At 36.0% G+C, this 26845-nt stretch overlaps 1 protein-coding gene across 8 annotated transcripts in view; it reads left to right on the top strand.

Moving 5' to 3' along the window:
• Positions 1-26845, top strand: part of ARHGAP24 (Rho GTPase activating protein 24) — a 519150-nt gene that overhangs the window by 408694 nt on the left and 83611 nt on the right. For all 8 annotated transcript variants that reach the window (XM_082726640.1, XM_082726641.1, XM_082726643.1 and 5 more), the window contains one exon: positions 25142-25264. In XM_082726640.1, the coding sequence (XP_082582766.1) occupies positions 25142-25264 (123 nt within the window). The remainder of the gene's footprint in view (positions 1-25141; positions 25265-26845) is intronic.

Here is a 26845-nt window from a genome sequence, read left to right as displayed (position 1 = left end):
GCCTGCCTCTCTGCCTACTTGTGATCTCTGTAAAATACATAATTAAAATCTTCCAAAAAATTAAAAAAAAAATAAGTTGTTACTACTTCCCTTGAAATGTATTCTTGTTAATAATTATTATCATTACCATGATGATTATATGGACCTTTCCATGAAAGTTGCCACTTATTTAAAGCAATGTAACCTTGAAGAAGAATAGTCCTGTTCTGTCATTGAGAACATTGAGTACAGTATCTGTGCCTTGCCCCAGGACAAGGGACTCCCAGATGTCAGTAAAGTAGTCAGCGCTTACAAACCTCAGTTATCCCATCTGTATAACAGACGTTATAAAACCTGCATTGCAGTGTTTCTATGAGAATTAAATGAAATATGTGAAAAGAGCAAGTACAATGTCTGGCATTTGGGGATATACTATAGCTATTACTCTTCTCTTTTGTTTCCATTCACAATATGCCCTCTCAGTTAGAACCAAAGCCTATAGTCTTAAAGACAAAGTTAACCTTTCACTATTTAAGCATACTTTAACTTGCTAAGTACAGTCACCTTATTTTTTCTTGAGTACCAGGCAAATTACTGAACTTCTAAGGAGGTTATACTATCTAATTTGTTTTTGGCACTAGAAATGTGTTAGGAAAAAAATGGAAAAATAAATGATTTACCAATCCAAGTTGCAGACTAATCTAAGGTGTTTTTGTCTTTTTTTTTTTTTAAAGTCACAAAGACCAGCCTTCATTTTAATTTGCAGTTACTCCCTCATTACAAAAGAAGTATGGGGCGCCTGGGTGGCTCAGTGGACTAAGCCTCTGCCTTTGGCTCAGGTCATGATCTCAGGGTCCTGGGATCAAGCCCGGCATTGGCATCCATCTCTCTGCTCAGTGGGGAGCCTGCTTCCCCCCTCTCTGTTTGCCTCTCTGTTTACTTGTGATCTTTCTCTGTCAAATGAATGAATAAAATCTTAAAAAAAAAAAAAAAAGAAAGGAGTAGTAGGAAAGTTATGGTGGTTTGTTTCTTGTCAGGATCCATATGGAAAACCAAGGAGAAACAAATAAATAAATAAATAACCAATAAGAGCCTTGAAACCATAAAAAATCTCCCTCCTCGTGTCCCAGTTCCCTATCACAGAGTAAACTAGTTACTGTAGACATAGTAGACACAATAGAACATTTGATAGGTGACCATATTTTTACAGTGTTTTAGAGTCCTAAACATAATAGCATATTGAATACTTGACATTTGGCTAGGTGATCATTTGCGTTTTTTTTTTTTTTAAAGGTTTTATTTACTTATTTGACAGAGAGATCACAAGTAGACAGAGAGGCAGGTAGAGGGAGAGGGGGAAGCAGGGAACATATATGGGAAAGTAATTGAGCCAAATGACTTACTGGTGGCTTTAACTTGACTGTAGTACTGCTGTTTCAAGAATGTTCAGCTTGCAGCTAATTTGTTTGCCAAACAAGAAGTAAATATTTATTGTAGCTTTACTAACCAGAAGATGTGATTCCTTCTGTTGATAATCTGTTTACCAAACCATCAATGGCATTTGGGTTATACTGACTGAACCCTATTCTTCAGGACCTATTTAGTAGGTAACACTTCTGTTGGGGTAGATTCCTGAAGATATTTGAAATCTCTGTAAACTCAGCGCACAGGGTTAACAACTGAAACCTCCTGGTCTGTCTCATTTAGAGATTATGATATTTTCTTTCCCAGGAAGCTTTGTTTCCAAATGGTCACATTGAGTAGATCCAATGCCTTCACACATCTACATTCCAATGTAGGTTGACACAACGCCATAGTTCCCTGCCTCAAATAACCTTCCAGCTTCAGCTGGCCGCTTGTTTTTAAGGTTGGCTGAGAGAAGAAAATAAAACCTCCATGGTCTGGCAATCATGGTCTGGTAATCATGGGCTGTCTTTATTTGTAACATGCTCCCCTTGGTCTGGATCACAAATCTTTTTTTAAAAAGCCCATCAGTACTGTCTAGAACAGAATGCAAACAAACCCAATCAGATGTGACCAGGGTTTTGGAACACGATGAAAACTTTACATTTCTAGTTGAGCTGGGCTTTGGTGAAGACTTAAACCATATCCCATATCGTTGAGCAATTCTATTAAATGAAATTGTTTGCTTTCTCCAGTAAACAGCTGGTGTTCATGTGGGCTTTAAGAATAATCAACTGAGGATGTAATTGAGGTTTTATTGAAAATATATCTCCTTCTGACTTATTGAAAAGATCAAAAACATGGTGTTTAATTTTTTTTCTTCAATTAGAAACTTTGTGCACCTTATACTCCATGTAAGAAAGGGAAGCAAGGTCAAAAATCTTTTTCTAATTAACTGAACACTTTGATCTTTGGTCAAAAGCATGTAAAATCTAAAAATCTTCTGATATATGCGGGAACTGTGGTAATGCCAAGAGCACTGGTGTGCATTGGGTTGGATTTTACAGCAGCTGAGCTACTGTGATTTAAAATGAGCTTTTATTTTTTGTTTTCATTACAAATCTTACAGTTTGTTCACCTCAAACTTCTTATATTGTATAGCAATCACATTGGGGTCTGTTTTTTGTGGAATGTAGTGATATTTGATGGTTTACTTCAGTAAATATAAAAGTTATGCAAAAAATTACCATATAAGAGATATACTTGAAAATTTCCACCAGTAGTGATGTGAAGAAGTTAATGTGATGTACAACTTCAAGGCTTTAAACTGCTTGGTTTGAAGCATTCTTTAAAACACACACCTACCTAGGGTGGGATTATGGACATTGGGGAGGGTATGTGCTTTGGTGAGTGCTGTGAAGTGTGTAAACCTGGTGATTCACAGACCTGTACCCCTGGGGATAAAAATATATGTATATAAAAAATAAAAAGTTAAAAAAAAAAAAAAACACACACCTACACAAACCAGGGTACTAACTAGGGTGTTTAAAACCTCAAAATTATACCTGAATTTCTAGGCTGTGCCCCCAGAGATTCTATTCACTTGATCTGAACATGGCCCAGGCACCCCAAATGCTGACCACCCTCTCCAGATTTTATATGCACACCAAACACCAGTACAATATGGTGAGTGGCATTAAGAAACAGAGCTATATTCCGTAAAACACAAATCCCTTGAGATGATTTGCAAAGAAAATTTCCATAGTCAAGTCGGGAAGGGACCCTCTGCATATTATCTTTTCTAGGAGTTTTTAAGAGTATTTCTAAATAGTTAAGACAGAGAAATCCTACGGAAAAGAATCCTGCTTAACTGGGTTTAACCTGTAGTTTCTCTGACGTATTTGATCCTGGATAACATTTTCATCACGTTATCTCTTACCAGACCATAAAACCTATTTATTACACGATGTCTTTAAGCAATTCTACTAAATGAAATTTGGCAAGATCCAAATTGTTATTTACATGAGTACCATTTTATTTTTATTTTATTTTTTATAATTTTATTTTTTGTAGTGTTCAACAATTCACTAGTTGCACATAACACCCAGTGCTCATCACAACATGTGCCCTCCTTAGTACAGCTTTTTAATGCCATGCTTTGAGAACATGCAACTTTCAAGGCCACTGAGAATTATTTTACCTTTGTTGAGACCTATAAATGCAATGTTTTGATTACCTAACATGGCATCTAAAAATAAAGTACTGAAGATTCACACCATTTTTGTATGATTTATTTACTTATTGCATAAAATAATCAGGATGAAAGCAAATAAAAAAAAAATAAAGAAAAAAGGTTTGTTTCAGTTTTAGGTGACAGTACCCTGAAAGGAATAATGGTTATCTGAAGCTTAACTGCTAAAAACCCTCTTGTCACAATATTGTTGAATTGACATTTGTAAGCAAATGCATTTTGTTGGTGAATGATCTTTTCACATTACAAGACTTTAAAAATAGACTGGTAAAAAAAAAAAAAGAAATGATAAATGCTTAATTGTTATTGTTACTTTTAATTGGAGAATCAAACCTAAAATATACTCAGGAAGTCCAGAGACTTTGTGAAAATGGATTACTTGATTTTTTTTTAATTTGATGTAATATATTCAAAGAGGTTTGGAATATATTTAATTTACATTTTTCTTCCATAGGAAAAAAATACTAGAGAAGGTTCTGGGTCTGGAGGTAGAAACTGAGTCACAATTCTAAGACAGGAAGCATTTCCATAGCACTGGAAAATATCATAAAAAAAAAAAGGAAGGCAAAGAGTCACTAGTTTTATCTTCCAGAAAAGAAGAGAAGGGATGGTGATTTTTTTTTTTTTTAACTTTTTATTTTTTATATACATGGTGATTTTTTAACCAACATCTTTTCAGGTTATGTGGGCCAGTCTCTACATAAGACCCTTTATGAACATTACTTCATTTGGATAAAAAAAATTTTCTTCAAATTCTTTTATACTGATAGAAAAGATTATCTGTTGTTTGGAGTGATTTAAAAAAAAGAAGTGGGGGCACCTGGGTGGCTCAGTGGGTTAAGCCTCTGTCTTTGGCTCAGGTCATGATCCCAGGGTCCTGGGATCAAGCCCTGCATCGGCCTCTCTGCTCAGTGGGGAGCCTGCTTCCTCCTCTTTCTCTCTGCCTGCCTCTCTGCCTACTTGTGATCTGTCAAATTAATTAATTAATTAATTAAAAAAAAAGAAGTTGTGATAATGAACTTTGACATACTAGATCTATATCCATGCTTTTCACTCTTTCCCCGTTTTTCTTCCTTTGTCTGCCCCAGCCTCTCTTGTTTTAATACTTTCTTCCCTATTAGAAATTACCCCTGTGTTCTTCACTCAGTGAAATTCCCTGAAAATGTTAACACATAAATGAAGAGCGATGCCTTCATGTGTTCTGCGTGGCGAGAAGACTCCCTTGCATTTGGTTACCTTTGAACAGCAGTCTTCTTCCCAAGCTCATGCTGAACGTTAGCGTACTGTTGTGCCTTATTTCTAAATACATACGAAGGGCATTTTACCTTAGATTAGAATGACAGCAGGACTGTCAGAAGCAATTACTACCCCCTCATATTTAGTGAAGCAAAGCAAAATAAAATGTAATATGTCTGGTTTCAAGTATGTAGATGATGTGAGATTGTGTACATGGATTACTTCTCACATTTGATTCACCTTGGTTGGTTTCATGATGCTGTCACCTGGGTGCCAATTACTATGCTGGACATCTGCCAGGAAGGAGCTGAAATGAGGTCATCGGCTTATTTCATCTTGGCACCAAGGTCACGGCTAAGCTGTATTTAACCTGGTGCTAGAGGCTAAAGACATTGTTTAGTCCCGGAGCTGTTTTATATGCAGGAGTCTTATAATAGAGAATATGTAGGCTTTTTTTTCCCCATTTTTTATACAAAAGAAAAATAGTGAAAGCTATCACAGATATTTCAGAATTATGGCAACCACCACTAGCATACAAAGTACACACTATAGATTTGTCCAGCATACTAAAATCCGTTCTTCATGGAAGGAAGTTGCTTCTATCACTCTCTATTGTTTCTCATAGTCAGATAAATGGTAACAACCGTGTCATCTGGAAGGCAGGGAGTGTGGTTACATGGCAGAAATGGGGGTTTGGAAGGAAGGTGCTAGTTTGGGTTGACAGTATCCAAACTAACAGGGTCAGGATCCATAATAGTGATACTGGAAACTAAGGCAAAAGAAAAAAAGTCAGTAATAGTGATCCTGCCTTTATTTTGATATTTTGCTCATTATAGGTTTTTATATGAATTTGTTCTTATAGCGTGTTATTAGAATAAAAAAAAAGCAAAATAAATGCAAAAAAAAGTTATTAAAATAGCATTTATCTTGATTACCGATTATTTTGGTGCTTCTTAAATTTTGAGCCAATCTAATCTTGGTTCTACCACCTAACATAAGCTGAAAACTCAGAAGATTTGTGGAAGAGTATAATGTAATAAAAAGCACAAAACTGACCCCATATTCCATGCAAGTAAATAATAGAACCCCAAGATTCGTAATTTTTAGCACTGAGAATTTTTTGTGCTTAATATTGGTCATTAAAGTTATGAGCATCGCTAGAAGTCATAATAGATTGATTCACAGCCTAAATTTCATGCAGGGAGGGATATGGGAGGGGTGGTTGCACTATGTAAGATTTGGGACCTATATTTAAACAGGAGCCCATATCCAAGGCAGATTTCCCTCATTCTATTCTTTAGGAATCAGAGAGACATTTTTATTATTTTTACTTTAAATAAGAAGAATGTTAAAGTTCTGATGGGAGAGTAGATATTGGTGAAAACGGAGGTTGAATATGCATGCAGGGAACTTTTTTCATTTTCATTGTAGAAGTAAAATGAATAGAAAATTGTATCTGATATGCAAGAAATCTTGCTTGCTGAGACACTTGCTATGAAATAAAGATTCAGCCTTGGCCAAACTCAGAGCTCCTATAATGGATTTTCAAAATCTTTGAAAAAGATTTTCAAATTTGCGCCTCTATAGTTGTTAATATATTCCTAATGTTAATATATACCTAAGTTCTAAGAAAAAGGAAAAGCCCCCCAGTGATCAGCTTATCATTTGTTGTTCCTATAGCTGCCAACATAAATATTGATAGCCTCACACATCTAGTTTATTTTATTTAAAAGTTTACATGTTTTTAAATGTTCGATATATTTTTCTTACCTGAATCACTTTCTGAAACCCAGGTAGACATATCTAGATGAATTCAATGAAAAGAAATACTATGTTGATATTTATCAAGGATCCTACACTTAATATTCTTTTTGAAACTGACTTCCTGGATGATTTCAACATTATATATTTTTTTCTTTTCTAGAAGCTCGTTCAGAATTCCCGGCTCATTCAGAATTACCAGTAAAGGTGTGCACATGTGTGAGAATGTATATGTATTAAGTATATGTGTGTGTTTGTATGTGTATATGTGTGTGTGTGTATTTGTGTGAGTGTAAACATTGTATTTACCCACGATCCCTGGACTTTTGTCAGAATTAGGACTTAGAGATGCATATACTTGTTAATTTCCCCTATAAAGTGACACACCACTTACAAACAAGAATTGTGACTTCATTATCTTTGTATCAATGGCTCTTAACTAGTTTGGTGCCTACCATGTAGTGTTGCTCGAGATGAACTCATCCAAAAAATGATGCCTTGTTTCTATTATCCTTATCTCAGAGATCTTCTAATAATAGAGCAGTTACTTGCAGTGAACCTGGAAAAAGAAGGCATTGTGCAAGAAGAGCTAAGAAAGTCTCCGGGAAATGGAACAAAAGAGGATGCTCGGGGCACCTGGCTGCCTCAGTGGGTTAAGCCTCTGCCTTCAGCTCAGGTCATGATCCCGGGTTTGGGATGGAGCCCCGCATTGGACTCTCTGCTCAGCGGGGAGCCTGCTTCCTCTTCTCTCTCTGCCTGCTGCTCTGCCTCCTTGTAATCTCTCTCTCTGTCAAACAAATAAATAAAATCTTTAAAAAAAAAAAAAAAGAGGATGTTCTTGTTGGGCTCAGGAGATTCAGAGCTTAGATGCAGGCTGGAGGAAGTCCAGAGCTTATGGGACCCATAATAAATAAATGATACCTCTTATTCTCTGAATCATAAATGATTGCACCTGACTGTTCAGTTCATGCTTCCTTTATAATTTTCTTCATTTCATGTCTTGTAGCCTTAATAAGATCAAAATGCCCTGGTGAAGAGAACTTATCATAAATTCTTTTTGTACTCCTCACAGTGCTGTCACAGTTCTGAAAGTATATTAAATTTAAGCAGGTGTGGCATTAAACTAATTGCCAGCTTATTATGTTTTTCCTAGGCACCAAGTAACTACATATTTAGGCTTTTAGAAAGAAGGAGAATGTTGTGATTTAAAGGGCTCAAAATGAATCAGTTACCACTCTGAACTATATTAATCACAGTCCCAACTGTAAAAGGTGACACACTCAAAATTAGGATGATTTGAAGAAAGTTTCTGTACAAAGGTATTACTTACACAAGTGTGGGTGGTGTGTAGGAGGATTACAAACAATAGTGAAATAACCTGGTTTTAATAATAGCAAAGGAGCTTTTTTAGACTGAGATGTAAGGAACAATGGAAATGAGGTCTTAGTAGAGCTCTGGAAAGAGTGCTGGTGCAGAAAATTTTTCCAGGGAGGAGTAGTGATTCTTGGTGAAAATACAGAACCAACTCAAGGTGACCCCACAACTAGAAAGTCAAGGAAATAAATGCCCTGATCTTACACTTCCTCCTCCCTCCTGTCTCCTGCCTTGGCTGCCTATTGGCCAAACACATTGGGAAGCTGTTGGGTGAAACCCCGATAACTATCATCTGTGTGATTTAGTCTCACTGTGCAGAAGTCTGGGTAGAGAAATGCAGAGAGTGTATTTGAAGGGGCCCGTGGAAGATCTTTGGCACATTATCTCTTATTGGAACCTGTCCTGATCCTTAAAAATCTGTACTACTAAAGGGTTTAGTAGTAGAATAGTATTACAGTCAAATGCCTGTATGATGCTACTCCACATTAAATGCACAATAATGTTTTATGTTGCTATCCTTGAGATACACAAACAGTGCAGTGGGAATCAGAAGGGAGGGGCCAACTTCACTTGGAGAGTCAGCAAGCCTTCTAGTGTAGGTAAGATCTTTTTTTTTTTTTTTTAAGATTTTATTTATTTATTTGACAGAGAGAGGTCACAAGTAGACAGAGAGGCAGGCAGAGAGAGAGAGGGAAGCAGGCTCCCTGCTGAGCAGAGAGCCCAATGCGGGACTCGATCCCAGGACTCTGAGACCACGACCTGAGCCAAAGGCAGCAGCTTAACCCACTGAGCCACCCAGGTGCCCTAGTGTAGGTAAGATCTTAAAAGATCCCAGTGAAGAAAGGAAGAAGGAAATGTTATGCAGAGGGTACAGGATGAGTCATGAAAAAGAATAGTATGACTGAAGAAAACAAGAATAATGGGGTGCGCCTGGGTGGCTCAGTGGCTCAGCCTCTGCCTTCGGCTCAAGTCAGGATCTCAGGGTCCTGGGATCGAGCCCCGCATCTGCTCAGTGGCGAGCCTGCCTCCCTCTCTCTGCCTGCCTTTCTGCCTACTTGTGATCTCTGTCAAATAAATAAACATACTCTTAAAAAAAAAAAAACCAAGAATAATGGAAAAAGAAAATTGGCCTTTGGAGTTAAACTGAAACCTGGTTAAACTCCAACCCTGCTATTTATTAGCCATGTGATGCTGAGAAAAGATCAAAATCTTTCTGGTGCTTAATTGTACCTTCTTTAAAACAGGCACAATAATTCCTATGGGTATGCACTGATTAAATGAGATACTATATTAAAGGTATCAATAATTATATGCTGTTCCTAGGAGCACTCTCATTAGACTCACAGACTGTTATTTCCAAATAATCACTTCAGCAACCAAGTGATGACTTGTTTTTAGGCTGAGAAACTATGGATTAAAAAGGCAAACAAACAAAGCAACAAAGTAACTTTCCAACTTGGAGTCATATGATAACTTATGTGTTGGATGTAGATCACTTAAAAGAGTAAGCAATCCTGTTATTTCCCCTTTATAGTTGTTCTCTGTTGGCATTTAATATTGGTACCATGATTTCCCTGCCTTTGCTCACTTCTTACTTTGTAATATGTTGTAAACTGTCCAAAGATCTTCCCTTGAATTTCAGTATATTTCATGTCCAGCTTGTGTCCATCTTAAAGAGCAGTAAGTAATGACTTTTAATGAATGGAGTCATATAATTCTTCAATTCTCTATTTATTTATTCATGGAAAATCTCTTAACCACTATTACAGTTTAGTCTTGCTTTCTTCACATTTTCTGAGTAGGGTCAGGTTTTTCTATTATCTGAATTATTGAGTTTGCTGACTTTGAGGTGTTTATGGACTCTGGTGAAAAGAAAGCCAGTGACCTTGATTTAGTCTTGCTTTCATCTACAAAATATTCTTCTTCAGTAAATAACTGGCTTTATGTTTTTTTTTCCTTTTTCTATCTTGGTGTATATAATGTATATGTATGTGCCAGTCCATTTATTTTATGCCCTTGCCCCCGACACCCCACTCCCACCCCAACAGAAAAGATCAGGAAAGATAGCATACAGCAATTACTTCTTTGATGGCTTTTTTACATTATGTTTGAAAAAATATTCCATTATTTCTCATTAAGTGCTTTTTAGGAATCTTGCTATTCGTTTGTCAATGTAATATGTCCCTCAATTTGCCAGTTTCTATTCAGAGGTCAGCCAGATTTAGGTTGGCAATTATATATGAGTCTTATTACATGGCCTTAAACAGCAATTGGTGTACTGACTTCTAATACTACTGTACACACCTGTGGGCATTTAATGAAATGTTAATTGATGATAATATGCTGAATTGAATTGACTTGCAGATTCTGGCTGATTACTCTTCAATTTAATATTATGAGATGCATAGCATTAATCTGGTAGCAGGCAGGATCAAATTTTAATTTATTGCCTGTGTCTAGGAAACTGTAGAACTTTCGGAATTCCAAGTATATATTTGTAGTAGATAGGAAAGATACTATATAACAAAAAGTACGTACAACAGAAAACATCTGACAGCTTTTTCTAGGAGCTTTTCCTTGCTTTTGTTTTTCTTTCATTTAAAAAAGTTCTCATTTGGGTTCAGTTATCCAAAATTCATAAAAAAGCTAGGTGACTTTTTTTTTTTTAGCATGTATATTCTTTCTTGGATAATTGTTAGAACCTTGAACTTCTTGTTAATGCCCAAAGTGATGTTATCCTTTTCTGCTTAGGACAGCCACCATTTTTTAAAGTTTTGGAAGTAGTTAAAGATTATTTGGAGAGGTGGGAAGGAATTCCTAAAATACTTTAAGTGTTTTCAGCTTTATCATGGCTTTCTTAAGATGCTTCTCATTTGTTTTAAGTAACTTTCAAACATAAGACTCCATATTTATGTTTCCAAGTGCTTGCAACTGGTTATTGGGAGTTATAATTCTAAGGGAGAATTTCAAATTTTTCATTAATTTTCTTACAAATATTATCCAAAATTATAAAATTTACTTTTTAAAAAATCCAAGAAAACCCTTCTGTAATAATTCTAATATAATTAGCCAGAGTGACTCTAATTTACAGTAAAAAGAAATGAGTTAATGTTTTAGTAAGACAAATTTGGTATATATATATATATATTTTAACTTGGTCTATTTCTGAATATCAAAATTAATTTGTATCCATTAAGGATGTTGGTTTTTGTTTTAATTATCTAAGTGGAGATTTATTTGCTAGGCAAACACTTCTTCAATACTACTTATACTTAAAGTAATATTCCATTAATTAAGGAAACAGAACCCTTAAACTTGAGCTCCAATTTTCATCATCATCATTATTACCATTATTATTATCATCATTATCATTGTTATTATCATTATTCCTCAACTTATATCTGGAGTTAGGGGTCTAAACTAATTGTCCCATTCCAATTACAAATAATTCCAAGACCTTACAGAAGAATAGGGGCAAGAAAATCATATGCTGTTCCATTTTGTGATTACAAAATAACCCTTAGTCATTTTTGAGTCATAATTAAGTTATAGTCATTTATAGTCAATATAGTCAATTATTGTCATAATTGAGTTAAAGCTCAATTAACTTAAGAATTTGACAAATCAGATTTCCCTAAATATTTAAACATGTTTATGCACTAATTGAAATCCCTGAGCTATTTTATTTATTTATTTATTTACTTATTTATTTATTTACTATTTTATTTGAGTGAAGTTGACACCCAGTGTCACATTGGTTTCAGATGGACAACGTAGTGATTCCCATCTCTCTGTGTCATGCCGTGCTCACCACAAGTGTAGTATCGTCCGTCACCAAACAGTGCTATTATGATTACACTGACTATATTCTTTAGGCTGTGCCTTTTAATCTCATGATTTATTCATTCCATAACGGGAAACCTGTACCTCCCACTCCCCTTTATCCATTTTGCCTATTCCACCACACCTTTCCCTCTGGCAAACACCAGTTTAGTTTCTGTATTTGTAAGTCTGATTCTGCTTTTCATTTGTTTGTTCATTTATTCATTTATTTTGTTTTTTTAGATTTCACATATGAGTGAAATCATGTGGTATTTGTCTTTCTTGATCTGACTTATTTTGTGTAGCATTACACCTTCTGGTTCTATCCGTATTGTCACATCTCTGAGCTGTTTTATTTATTTATTTAGTTGTTTATTTAAAGATTTTATTTGACAGACAGAGATCACAAGTAGGCAGAGAGGCAGGCAGAGAGAGAGGAGGAAGCAGGCTCCCTGCTGAGCAGAGAGCCCAATGCGGGGCTCCATCCCAGGACCCTGGGATCATGACCTGAGCCAAAGGCAGAGAGGCTTTAACCCACTGAGCCACCCAGGCGCCCCTAGGAGCTGTTTTAAACCATAATAATGTATTTAATTCTCCTAAGTACTTCTGCCACCTTCCAAGGCAGACAGAGAGATCTGCCAAAATCTTCCCAAGCATGTAATGAGTACTTATCAGCCTTATGTCCAAATATTTAGATTTCATAAACATTTTTCTTTTAAAAATTCAAAAACTCAGTTGTATTACTTGGATTCTGTACGCATATACCCTATTTGGTTTTAAACCATCTCTTCACCAACCTATTTGGACTTAAAGCAATTCTACACCCTTCTTTAATTATAATTTTTCTTATATAACTCTATGTAACCCTGATTGTATGGTTGTGATGTTGATATTGAAAATTGATGGACTAACCTATCAGAAGCAGTAAAAGTTTTGAGTTCCAGAAAATTTGGGAGGAAATTCAGTTTTTTAAAAAATGCGTAAGAAACATATTGGACTGACTAAATTAGGAAATCTTGCCTAAGTCATGTTATAAGAAATAATTCAAATAATCTATAACCAGCCTCTGTGCAGTTATGTTAGTGCATTCATGTGTGTTTATTTTAAAAGAAATCATCATAAATGTGTTCATATCACCAATATGAGAATTAAAAAGAGGAAGTTGGCTTAGCCTAACAGTGTTAATCATTCTAAATTAGTATACAAGGGTTTTGAATCAAGAAGCAGATAAGGAGGGCGCCTGGGTGGCTCAGTGGGTTAAGCCGCTGCCTTCGCTCAGGTCATGATCTCAGGGTCCTGGGATCGAGTCCCGCATCGGGCGCTCTGCTCAGCAGGGAGCCTGCTTCCTCCTCTCTCTCTCTCTGCCTGCCTCTCTGCCTACTTGTGATTTCTCTCTGTCAAATAAATAAATATAATCTTTGAAAAAAAAAAAAAAAGAAGCAGATAAGGAGTAGTAGTATTCTTTATAGGAATTTCTATGCCCATAGTTAATTTGGGAACATGTGACTTTCTAGCCCCTATTCCTTCTATAGGGTTTTGGAATGCTTTGTAATTAGAATGGGACAATTAGGTGAGACCCCCCAACTCCAGAAATAGATTGTTAATAGGAATTAACAAAGTGAACACAGAGACTTTTCAACATTTATTGAGAAAACAGCTTACACTTGAGGAAATTATAGAGTTCATAATGTGTTTATATCAAGCAAGTTAGAAAAATATTCACAAATGTTCTTGCTAGCGCAAGTGATAATAGTTATGAAACACCATTCTAAATGTTACATTCTTGGCACATTTTATAGATGTGTTCTTTGTGAAGCTAGCTAGAAGGCTGGATTCAAATTCCAGACCCCTAAGGCAAGTTTTACATCCTGCCCTTCCAAACATACACACTAGAGCTGATGAAACCCAGCAAATCCAGACATAAACCGTGGGAGACAAAGTACTGGACAGTTAAGCTGTTCTGATTGTAAAGTTAATTTTAGTTGCTTAGGAGAACAAAGTTCAAAATCAAACCAAAATCAGTGTTTTCTTAATTTTACACTATTACAGTGATTACTAGTTGTCATTCATTGAGTGGAATAATTTGATGTTATCTATCATAGCATTTTATTTTAAAATGCCATTTCTTTTGTATATAACAAAACCCATTCTATAAAATTGCTGTGTAAAATTGAACAATTAGCATCTGTGGCAGGTAAAACTAATAGATAATGTATAAAGGAAAAGGTCCCAATTAAATTAAATCTCCTATTGAGCAAATACCAAGCACTGCATTCAAGTAAAGGTAGTAAAATTTAGATTTCCTTCCTATTTTGCCTATAGGCAGAGCTGTTTAGAAACACCTGCTCAATGCTAGTTCCTTTTCTTTCAATGATTCTCTTCTAAATGTTCTAAATACTTTTAAAGTAACAAACTTTGGGGAGAAATCAATTATTATATTACTATCAATACTTATTGAAGATTCTGAGGAGAGTGAGAAAAATTGAGTATTGCTTTAATGAAATATGGAGACATCTATAAACCTCCTCTCTCCTACTTCATCAATTCTTCCCTCTCCAATGAATAATGCCCATAAACATACAAAATTCTGTAGTATTTCTCATCTTAAATCCTCTTGGCCCCACAACTCCCCTACCCACTCACTTCTACTCTCCATTTCATGGCACTTTTATACACTACAATGTCTATAGGGGTTGTTATACTGTTTCTGTTTTCTCTCTTCCATAATCTTATCAACACATTTTAAGGATGATTTTATCTGTGCTGTTCTGATCAATCCTCCAAGGACACCAATAATCACCATGTTGTCCAAACCAGTGACCTCCATATTCCTAAACCGGTGGTCTGTATTCACTCTGTCATCATTTTATTTAACCTCTCAACAACACTTGACTCACCTGATCAACTTTCTCCACTCAGACTCTCTTGTTTCTCTTTCAACCTTACTAGCTGTACTTCCTCAATCTACTTTGCTGATTCCTCTTCCTTTTCTCCATCTCTAAACATGGGAGTTCACTTGAACTTCATTTTCTCTATTCTATCCATAGTATTCCCTGGGAACATCATTCAGTCCTATGTTTTTACATATCGCCACACAGGGGACTTCCAAATCTGCATCTTTAGTCTGGATCTCACCTCTGGACTGCAGACTTTGTTTTGTTCATTGCTGTATCCTCATAACATAGAATAATGACTGGCACAATACAGGTGTTCAATAAACATGTGTTGGATAAATTAATTAGTGCTCTGCTTTATTTCCCAGGGTTATCATAAAAACCAAAAGAATCAGGGATACAAGAGTAACTTGCAAACTGTAAATCAACCTGTAGTTAACAATCTTGCAGATTGCTATTAATCAAAAACAATATAAGGGATGGGATATGAGAGAATTTTAAAAATGGATTTCAGGGGCGCCTGGGTGGTTCAGTGGGTTAAGCCACTGCCTTCGGCTCAGGTCATGATCTCAGGGTCCTGGGATCGAGTCCCACATCGGGCTCTCTGCTCAGCAGGAAGCCTGCTTTCTCCTCTCTCTCTCTCTGCCTACTTGTGATCTCTCTCTGTCAAATAAATAAATAAAATCTTTAAAAAAAAATGGATTTCAGCATTCTAATCTAGATCTTCAAAAGTGGTATATCGTCCCAAATTCGGTGTTCTATTTCACTCATCAAACTCTGGGCATCAGGGAAAGAGGAATAACAAATCTGTATTCAGATACAAAAAGAAATGGTCTAATGTTTGCTCTGATAAAACTATGGTATCCTTAATGTATGAGGCCCATAAATTTGCTAGACTCAGTAGTCCCAGCTCGAATGACATGTCCTTGCAAAACTAGTAATGTTAATCATTTACAATGCAAATAAGTAATTCACAAAGTTATATGATCCATAGCTTTAGAGCTTAATGGCTGTCACTGTAAGAATAGGATATGTATACAAGCTAACAGGATGAGTGTGGCTGAAGTGCGTGAATTCTAAAATGTGTAGCCTCTGCCTAATAAAGCAAATTATCTTGAACAAGAACAGTGGTTGTCAAACTTTATGATACACCAGAATCATCTGGCAGGCATCTTAAAGCACAGATTGCTGGGGCCCACCACCACCGTTTCTGATTTGATTGATTTGAGCTTGTGCCCAAGAATTTGCATTTCTAACAAGTACCCAGTTCTTCCTGCCTTTCTAGACACATACACTCTGGTTTCATCTCACTTTGAGAAACACTGCAGGAGAGGGTGTATTTATGGGCTCACGGAAGGTATAAAGTTCAATATAGCTCCAAAAAATTTTCCCAAACTTTCCAGTATTCCTCGACATTCAAGTGATCATTTGTGCTATGTATTTAATAAAATAGTACTTTTAATTTTAGATTTATTCAAACCAGCAAACTCTCTGCCTTGCCTCTTGGAGTATTAATCACATTCCATTTGCTACAAGATGGTGATTATTGCATCGAGACTTGCTTTCTCTTTTGACTCTGGTCTGCATCATCATTGTTGGAGTAACACTGATCTAAATATACTTAATCAGCTATTCTACCTGCCTGCTGTCTATAGCAATCAGATAAAATTTTGAATTCACTGATCTCCAAAGTAACCAAGCTAAATTAGAAGAGGACATAAACTCTAGATGTCTTGGCTCTGCAAAGGAAATATGCTATCTATTTCTTGGAAATGTCAATCAGAATATAATTAGATGCTGAAAAGGAAGTGCCCTGATTCTGAGCATCTGACATAAGGGAGAGTCAGAATGTACTGTTGGGCTTAAACCTGTTCCAGGTTCAGGGCAATCTAGAAAACAAATATGCAAAATATAATAAATGGTATCATTTTGAGGTAATGTACCTGACACAAATAGTAGTGTTTTGAAAGAATGAGTTCAAGAATGTGAAAAATTAATGGAAATATAACTATGCCCATTTGAGGTTTTAAAATTTTCATCAATTATTTAAAAGTAAATGGATCACAGCTGTACTTTTAAAAACATGACCAATAAAAGGGTGCCTGGATGGCTCAGTTGGTTAAGCATCTGCCTTTGGATCAGGTCATGATCTCAGTCCTGGGATCCAGCCGCGTGTTGGGCTCCCTGTTCTGTGGGGAGTCTGCTTCTCTCCCTTTCCCTCTGCCACTGCTGCCCCAACTCATGCTCTCTCTTTCTCTCAAATGAATAAATAAAATCCTTTAAAAAAAAATGACCAGTATGAAAGTCAATATTTACTTGTAAAACAAATCAATAGTTACTTTCCTATAAAAGGATTTTACTTTATGGGCGTATTGAGAATATTTGTTCAAAAATAAGCTAGATTTCTGTATTTCAAAGGATTCAAATTACACATAATTTACTGAAAGATTTAGGATCAAAATTTTTATACATGGCAATAAAAACAGCATAGAATACCATGTCCCAAACACTATTCCAAATATTCTGTGGTATTTTTCATTCAGTTAATTCACAATAACACCCTGAAGCAGCTGCCTTTTGCCCTCTCAGTTAAAGAGTTAAAGATGAGGGATCTCACAGCTAATCAATGACTAATTTGAAGTTGATGAACCTGCTTCACTGTCCTTCACTGACCATTTTTTAGTAATTCTTTATAAGTACTGTTTGTTTTTGCAGTTTGATCCAGCTAGCACTTTTGGTCTCATACTCACATTTCTTAACATATTTTATGGTGATGTTTGAGGAAAGATGTTTGAGAAGTAACTTGTACAGTACAAAATGTTTATGTCAATGCTTCCTGTATCTGTAGCCAAATACGTGGACTTCCAGCAAATCATTTCTAAACTTCATGATTAGAAACCTACTGTATATAATAAATACCAGTCAATCTATAATCGGATAAAAAGTGTGTGTTTATAGTTACTTTCATCTTAAACATAAGTTAGCTATGTAATGCAGGGGAATTCTTACAAAGGGATTATGACCTAGTAAGGGGCATAAAAAATATGTAAAACAGTATTATAAAGTGCTCCTGAGGGGGACCTGGGTGGTTCAGTGGGTTAAAGCCTCTGCCTCAGGCTCAGGTCATGATCCCAAAGTCCTGAGATCGAGGCCTGCACAGGGCTTTCTGCTCAGCAGGGATTCTGCTTCTTTCTCTCTCTCTGCCTGCTTGCCTTTCTGCCTACTTGTGATCTCCATCTCTCAAATAAATAAATAAAATATTTAAAGTACTCCTGAAATTAAAAGGTAGAATTAATTTTATTATAAGGCACGATAACAGTTGGTAATGCATTTGTTGTGTGGTATTGACTATACATTACAAACAAAATGATAATTATTGCTATTGGTCCCCTAATTAAGTCTCATTTTCTAATTTAGGGTTTTTAAAATATTCAAAATCTCATTAGAGAGCCATGCAACTTTTCTGTTGACAGCATGCATTGAAATTTTGCCCTTCTGATACTTTTAAAATTAGCCTTTGAGGAGAAATACTTGGAAAAAAGTGGGATTAGCAAAGCATACCAAAACTCTTAATATTCAGGTAACAATGTTTCTGCAATATACAAAAACATATGAAAAAATTACATATGATATTGATCATGAGACCTATTTGTTTTCTGGCTTTATTTTGTAAACTATGTGCTGTTTTATTATTTTTGTTGTTAAATATTAGGAGATGGTGGTATCCATAGAAGCCTGTAATTTGTAATTTGTGCTTCACATAACTTGCGTTATTTTCCGAATATCAGGCTCCATAAAAGGGAGGATATGTTTTCCTGTCTCAGTAATTTTCCACTGATATCCTTCAGAGTTTACTTTATATCTTACAGTTTATCATTAGAGTTCATTCGACTACCAATAAAGACACAAACTAAGTTCTGAGGCAGGTAGTGCTTTTAAAAAAAAAAAAAAAAAACAACCTTGCACTTGTATGAGTGAAAATTAGAAACCCCAGATAGAAATAAAGTATTTTTCTGCAAGCCATATAAAACAAATAGTACAAAAGGTCTAGTTTTGACCTGATTTGTAATTAGGAATGAGGAAACATTCTGCTTGTGAAATTATTAACAGTATCAGAGGTGTTCCTGAAATGTCCCCAGGCTGTGTACCCTGGACTGTACTCGGAAATGAACCCAAATGGCTACGACTACAGTTTCTCTTGAGCAGCAACTTGTTTTAAAATTTAAATGCAAAGAAATAATGTGTTAAGGCTTATTTATTCAAAAGGATACACATACAAATACTTTGCTTGGGAGAAATTGTTTGTAATTATGACAACTTACAAGTATTTTTCTCTAAGGAAAAAAATAACAAAAATTTACATTGGTAGCTGTTTTTGGAAATTTCCACACAATAAATTCAGAAAAATATTTCTTTAAATATATTTTTTAAGAAAGGTAATGCAGTCTCTTTTTTACTGAGAAAATCCTAGTGACATGATGTAGTCTGCACTCCCAGCAGCACTAACCTCCTGTCTCAGATCTTCCTTTGGAGATGTGCTCAGCGATTAGGATCTAGGGAAAGAGGGAGACAAAGTCATAGGTAAATTAATGAGAACTCAAAGTCAACAATCTTAAGCATCACTGAGTGACGTTAGTGACAATTACCTTCCAGTTCATCTGGAATTCTTATGGATTTAGTGCTTTCATGACCATATCATTCCAATCATTTGCTCTATTCAATAATGCTTTTTTTTTCTCATACCAAATAATACAAGTTAGAACATCTGGAATAATACAGGAAACAACACATGGTTGAGCATCTGGAAAATACAGAAAGGAGGGCAAAGAAAATCCCATTCTTAAATAACCATTCTTAAAATCATTGTGAATTTCAATCTAGTATCTTATTTATCTTTCTGCCTATATGAAAATTGAGATAACATCATATATAAAAATGTTTATATTTCCTTTTGTATAACAAAGTCATATTAAGTATCCTTTGAAATCCCATTTTATGGCTGCATCATAAGGAATATTATCCATACTCTTATAAACAATGGGCATGAATATGTTGGCATACCTTTTCCAATATTTCTCTTAAAATTAAAAAAAAAAATTCCGTGCAGAGGTGCCCAGCTTGCTAGTCAGTAGGGTATGCTTTTGATCTTGGGCTTGTAAGTTCAAGCCCCACATAGAGATTTCTTAATTAATACAATTTTTTAAAAGTCTATGCAAAGTTATTGACCAAAAATATAATCTCTTAAATTATTATTTTATAAGTATTAAAGGAGTCAAATTTTTCATATGGTTAATTGATATTGCACCTCTTTTTAAAATTAACTGTGCATTTATTTTATTGTAGATTTCTTTAGCCTACTTTTTAATTTTAGATGAAGCTCTTTCTTAGTCTATTAAATTCATTAAGCTTTCTTAATCTCCCTTTTAATTTTGGCAAAAGTTAATTATGTCAGTTATTTATTATATTTCAAAGAATCTATGTTATTTCTGGGAAAGAAAAATTTATGCCAAATGTAAATATACAGAAGATCTCAGTAAAATGCACATGTATTTTCAATTATATATATAAACAAGCAAAATTGAATAATGTGACCTACTCAGTTAACTTAAATCACAAATACTTGAAGTATTAACACTACCACCAAAGCATTGCTACCAACCCAGGTTGATATATAAAAGATATGTACAATTTTCTAAAACATTGTATCCTTTAAATATGTATGCAAATCCAAAGTAGTATTAAAAAATAGGGCACCTGGGTGGCTCAGTTGGTTAGGTGACTGACTGCCTTCAGGTCAGGTTGTTATCCTGGAGTCCCAGGATCAAGTCCCACATCAGGATCCCCGCTCAGCAGGGAGTCTTGTTTTCCCTCTGACCTGTCCCCTCTCATGCTCTCTCTCTCATTCTCTCTCTCAAATAAATAAAAGATCTTCTAAAAATTTTAAAAAATAAATAAAATAAAAATGAAAATAAAAATAAAAAGGAAGCTGCACAGGTATTTCTTTTCAAGCAGAATTGAACAATGGAGAATTGAACAACAATGAATTAAAAAATGACTGTTATATCATATATTGTACTATATACACATATACATATGCATATATTCATATATGGATTGAAGATGACTCTTACTGTAGTGATAATTACATCTCAAGACTGCTTTTTAAAATTTCACCTTTTGAAAAAATTTTAGATCCATGGACAGTTAAATGGAACATTAAGCCCTGTAAAGGATAAGCAAAGACAGTGAAACTTGATTCACATGGTTGAAGGTCAATAATGAATTTATTTATCAGATCATAGATTTAATAAGTTGTTTTTGAGCCCCTTCAATTGCAAGGTGCAGTACCAGCTCTTAGACCCAAAGGGCTATGAATTAGAACAGACGGCATCTCTCTTTGGAAATCACATATTTTCAGTAGAGTGTCTAGTGCATGTTTATATAAATGTCTCCAATTGTTTTAATCACATTCGTAAAAATCAGTCTCTATTTCCACCGAGACTGGTAGGTAAAGTTTTTTCATCTTTCCCCACCTCTTGTTAATACACTGAGGAATCAAGATTCATATCCATGGGTGAAATTCACAGATGGGATTTCATATCTGTGATTGGCAGTCTAAATGAGAGTCAGGGTCAGACATACAGCCCTACTGGCAGAGATAGAAAATCAAATGAAAAGTCAAGGGATAATGGCCAGTTGTGCTTATCATTCTCTTTCTTCCCTGCTTTCAGGCAGAAACACACTCCAGCGGCTGTCACTCACTCATTACCAGGCTGTCTCTGCCTGGGCTGGGAGTGACACCGCAGGATATTGCTGTCTGAATTGCTAAGCATCCCTTAGGCAAAGACAATAATTAAAATATTCTGATTTCAAAAATGGTAATTGTTTTGGCCTAGCCCTGTGGTATAAATGGATAAGAATACAGAATAAATTGTTAGCACTGGGCCATGCCAAATGAAGCATGTCTTCCTTTTGTCATTTAGTTCTTTCTGCCACTTCTATGTAATATGTCCTTACATGCATATTAATATGTGGCATATTTACACACAGGTACAGCATATAATTTTAATGTGCATTGTTATGTATCAGAGAAAGATAGCTTTTTAATAAAAATCCATATGTATATATGTATATATCCATATATATATATATATCCATATATATATATATATATATGCTATTGACTAATTGTTCCAAAGCACTAGCTAGACATAATATCTCAGAGGTCAAATTAAATATAATATGTTCTTTTCACATTTGTTTGTGTGGAAGCAGTTAAATGAGGCTGAATTAATATTTGCAGAATTTCTCCTTTAGCCTGACATAGGGCTAGTATTTTCATTTTATTTCATTGAATTCTCACAAAAGTTTACTATATCAGTATTTTTTTTCTTTTATTTATTTATTTATTTTTAATAAACATATAACGTATTTTTATCCCCAGGGGTACAGGTCTGTGAATCGCCAGGTTTACACACTTCCCAGCACTCACCATAGCACATACCCTCCCCAATGTCCATAATCCCACCCCCCTTCTCCCAAACCCCCTCCCCCCAGCAACCCTCAGTTTGTTTTGTGAGATTAAGAGTCATTTATGGTTTGTCTCCCTCTCAATCCCATCTTGTTTCATTTATTCTTCTCCTACCCCCTTAACCCCCCATGTTGCATCACCACTTCCTCATATCAGGGAGATCCTATGATAGTTGTCTTTCTCCACTTGACTTACTTTACTAAGCATGATACCATCTAGTTCCATCCATGTTGTCGCAAATGGCAAGATTTCATAAAGCATAATCTAAAACATTGAGTTTCTAGAAGTTATGTAATTTCCCAGAAATCAAACAGCTAATACAAGGTGAAATTAAGATTTCAGCTGGGTTTTCTCTGACTCCTGAACCTATGCTTTTTCACATATAAGTTGCTTAATGTGATAATAGACTGAAGATGGACCTACAAGTGTAAGAGGGCCATTGTTTCCCAAACAGTAAGGTGTTTTTTTATAGTACCAGAAGGCTAGCCTTGTTTATTCAAGACTTCTTTTGGGGGCACCTGGGTGGCTCAGTCTTTAAGCATCTGCCTTCAGCTCAGGTCATGATCCCAGGGTCCTAGGTTCAAACCCCACATCAGGCTTCCCACTTCCCCTGCTTGTGTTCCCTCTCTCTGTGGTCTCTCTCTATCAAATAAATAAAATAAAAAAAAAAGGCTTCTGTAAACATTAAAAAACCATTTTTTAAAAAGATTTCATTTATTTATTTGAGAGACTAAGTGAATGAGAGTACACAAGCAGGGGGAGGAGCAGAGGGAGAGGGAGAGGCAGAATCCCCACTGAGCAGAGAGCCTGACAACAGGACAAGATGAGGCTCAAACCCAGGACCCTGGGATCAGGACCTGAGCCCAAGGCAGACACTTAACTGACTGAACCACCCAGGCATCCCAAGACACCAATTTGATGTGGTTCCTCAGCCCCTCCTCCTACTCTAATCCAGTTGTATTAAAATATACAATTCTACTTGTTCATCTGATTGCCTTAAAGTTTTTTCACTTCTTTGATTCTTCACATGTTCTGTAAGTTTACACCAGTGGTAGAAGAGTTGTATTTCTCAGTTATTGTACAGAATTGGATGGAATTCAGAAGTCACAGATTGAAATGCCTATGGCTTTCACGGCTATATGCAGATTAGGTTGGAGGGGAAAAAATAGTGAGTGGTGGGATGGCCTGTTATGAATCGGCGCCTGTAAGCTCCTCATGAAGGGGTTCAGATCCACTTGGAAACAAATTAAAATGTCTCAGTCAAACATGACACTAGGATATGAATGAATTCAACCCAAGCTTGCAAGTGTACAATACCTGGTGTTCACTTTTTGAACACTTAAATGTTCATAGATGTTTTAAGCACCTCAGAATTTAGTTTTTTTGAACTATTAGTTTATTTGAACTATCCTGAATTATCAGAATTCAGTTAAATGTTCCATTTCCTTAATTACTCCTTCTGTGGACAGCACTTTAATTATTTTTGAAGAGACTAAAGCAGCATAGTTGCTGATACATGTCTTCAGAAATTCTCTTTTAGAGGTGGCTGGGTGGCTCAGTCGGTTACTGTATGACTCTTGATTGGCTCAGGTCACCATCTCAGGGTCATGAGATTGAGCCCGGAGTCAGGCTCCACACTCAGCATGGAGTCTGCTTGTTCCTCCCCTTCTGCTCCTTCCCCCACCACCTCTCCCTTTCTCTTTTTCTCTCTCTCTCTCTGCTAAATAAATAAATAAAATCCTAAAAAAAGAAATACTCCCTTAACCATAAATAGGAAGCAAGGAAAACCACGACTCAAGACCTTTTTCAAGGTCATATATGCTGATGCCCATTTTATAAATGAGAAATTTAAGTTACTAGGGAAATGTAAGTATGCTATAAAACATTTCTAAGAAATTAAATCACATACATCTGAGGTCTAGCACTTCAAAGTTGATATTAGAGATTATAAAGGTTTCAAAGTATATGGATTGTTCTTGGGAGGGGTGGCAAAGTAAGAGAAACCAGCAAGATTTTGCATGGAGGCACCTCTGGAGTTTCCTAAAGCTTATGCTTTGGGTGTGAGGGTCATCTAAGGGTTGATTTGGCCTTTGTGGCTGGCCAGGCCTCTTCTCTTTGTTTGCCCCCTTGAAGATGTGTTCTTGGAGAAGAGGCTTTCCTTCCATGGCAGAACAATAGAAGAGGACCTCTGGGTCAAAAGTTGTTTTTTTTTTAAAATAAGATTTTATTTATTTGTTTATTTGACAGACAGAGATCACAAGTAGGCAGAGAGGCAGGCCGAGAGAGAGAGAGAGAGAGAGAGAGAGAGAGAAGGAAGCAGGTTCCCTGCTGAGCAGAGAGCCCAGTGGGGGTCTTGGTCCCAGGACCCTGAGATCCTGACCTGAGCTGAAGGCAGAGGGTGAACTCACTGCCACCCAGGTGCCCCTGGGTCAAAAATTTTACATGCAGTTCTTTTTCCTTTCCTAGAACTCCCCTGCTCACCCATGATGTCCTGGTGGCCTCACTGTGTATGTATTAAGCAGTACTCAGACTGTTCAGCACTTGCTTCCAGTAAATATCTGGACCCTACAGATTATTTCTCCATCTTTCATTGTGCTTTTATATTTGTCCTTATTCGGCAGTGCAGTGTGATAGATTGGATTATAAGTCAATGCAGACCTATGGGTTGTTGCTAGGACAAAAAGGCAGGCTTTGTTTGGGGAATGGCATTTGTTCTCCAGTTTTCACCCGGAAACATAAGAGCCTTTCCTTTTTAAGCAGATTTTTTTCACTCTGAAACCATGGTAAATATTTCCAATTGATTGGGTAGGCACAGTGTACATTTCAAGGGCTCTGCTGCTGATGGGGAATCTTCAGCTGAGCACACACTCATGTGTTACTATCTTACAGGAGGCGATCGAGATCGGATGACAGCAAACCATGAGAGCTACCTCCTTATGGCGAGCACCCAGAATGATATGGAAGACTGGGTTAAGTCCATCCGCCGAGTTATATGGGGACCTTTCGGGGGAGGTGAGTATGTATAGAATTGTGGAAGAACAGAAAGGGGGACCAAACCTGTTTATCATTGCCTTCCCTGTTGATGGTCCTATGAGCTCCTATTTTCAAATGGATAACTATTAAAATAAATAGTAAACTATTCCGTGTTATTGGATGTATATCTAAGTAACTCTCAGAAATTTAATTTAAATCAAATATCATTGATAACCAACTTTCTTCTCTGAATATCTTGAATTATAAGAAGGGATGATAATTTGTTTGTTTTAGATTTTTCCATTTCACTAACAATAAATAGTTATAGGAATTGTACTATAAATGTAGATTAGTTAAGATTATGCAGATATGGGGCAAAAAAATTTTTGACTAGTATCTTTAGAAGAGAACTTAGTCCTGAGATGATCAGTGATATTGAAGAAGAATGGCAAGGCTCTAGATGAGAATCTGAGAATTATTAGAGTAAAAAAAAGTGCTTTGCCATCAGGCAAGTATTTGTGGATTTGATAAATTTTAAAAATCTTAATACAGTTTTGAGAATGCACCATGCAAAGAATAAACTAAATGGTACTATAAATAGAAATGAAAGGAGGAAGAAAGGGTAAAAGACATGATCGTTGTCTATTAAGAATTATAAAATAAATAGATATGACATAAACAGACAAATTACATAAATCAAAAATTCAGTAAATGGAGCCAAAAATGGTAAGAACTCAAAAAAATTTGTCTGTAACCAACATGCAGTTCCCAAAATGTAAAACCTAATAATTTTTTGTTCATGTCGTTAAAATAAATTATATTAAATCAAATTCATATTTAGCAAACTATTTATAATTCTAGTATTTATTTTTATATTTTTTTGTGTATTTTCAGCACCCTCAATTTAGAAGTGAATTTTATTTTCCCCTTAACATCTTAGATACGTAGGCTGACTCACCACTTCATATTTTAGCATAACTTCAAAGATATACTATAAAATGTTGGAAAGTTGGGTTCTACCAGGTGAATGATACAGGTCTGCACATCGTTTTCTAACAGTGCCTTCTGTTGGGGAAGGAGGTGTTTCCTCACCAGGATGACAGTTCATCCCAGTTTGCCTGGTAACGGTGTGGTTTACAACTGTTGTCCCAGGATAATCATTGATAGTGCTGCTTTTCACTTTCATGGTGCCATCCTTTCCTGACAACCTCTACGGTCACCCTATTCATATGCTAAAATGGGTAGTAAGTGACTATGTAAAACATTTAAAAAGGCCTGTGGCCTTAAAAAGCCCCTCCCCTCCAACATTAGCAAAGGATTGCTCACAGTAGTTCTGGAGACAGATTCCTGTGTTGGAGGTTTGCTGATAGGCTCCAGAACCAGGGTCTGTGGGATGCCTGACGACGTGTCTTTTCAAAGTTCCCGTCATTTCTAAAGACTCTCTTTCCCCCCTATTATCAAATTTCTAGGGTTTCTGAGTTAGAAGGATCCTTAATATCTGCCAGAAGAGGGATTTCTGTTTGGGATTATTTCCATGAGGTGTGCCATTTTCTCCCTTTCCTCCTCTTCCATCTGTCCTTTTCTCAAGAAAAATGAACGTGATCCAATTAGCTATGTTAC

This window comes from Mustela nivalis (genome assembly GCF_964662115.1).
Source record: "Mustela nivalis genome assembly, chromosome: 4".
Taxonomy (NCBI): Eukaryota; Metazoa; Chordata; class Mammalia; order Carnivora; family Mustelidae; genus Mustela; species Mustela nivalis.
This window is presented reverse-complemented; position numbering and strand designations above follow the sequence as displayed.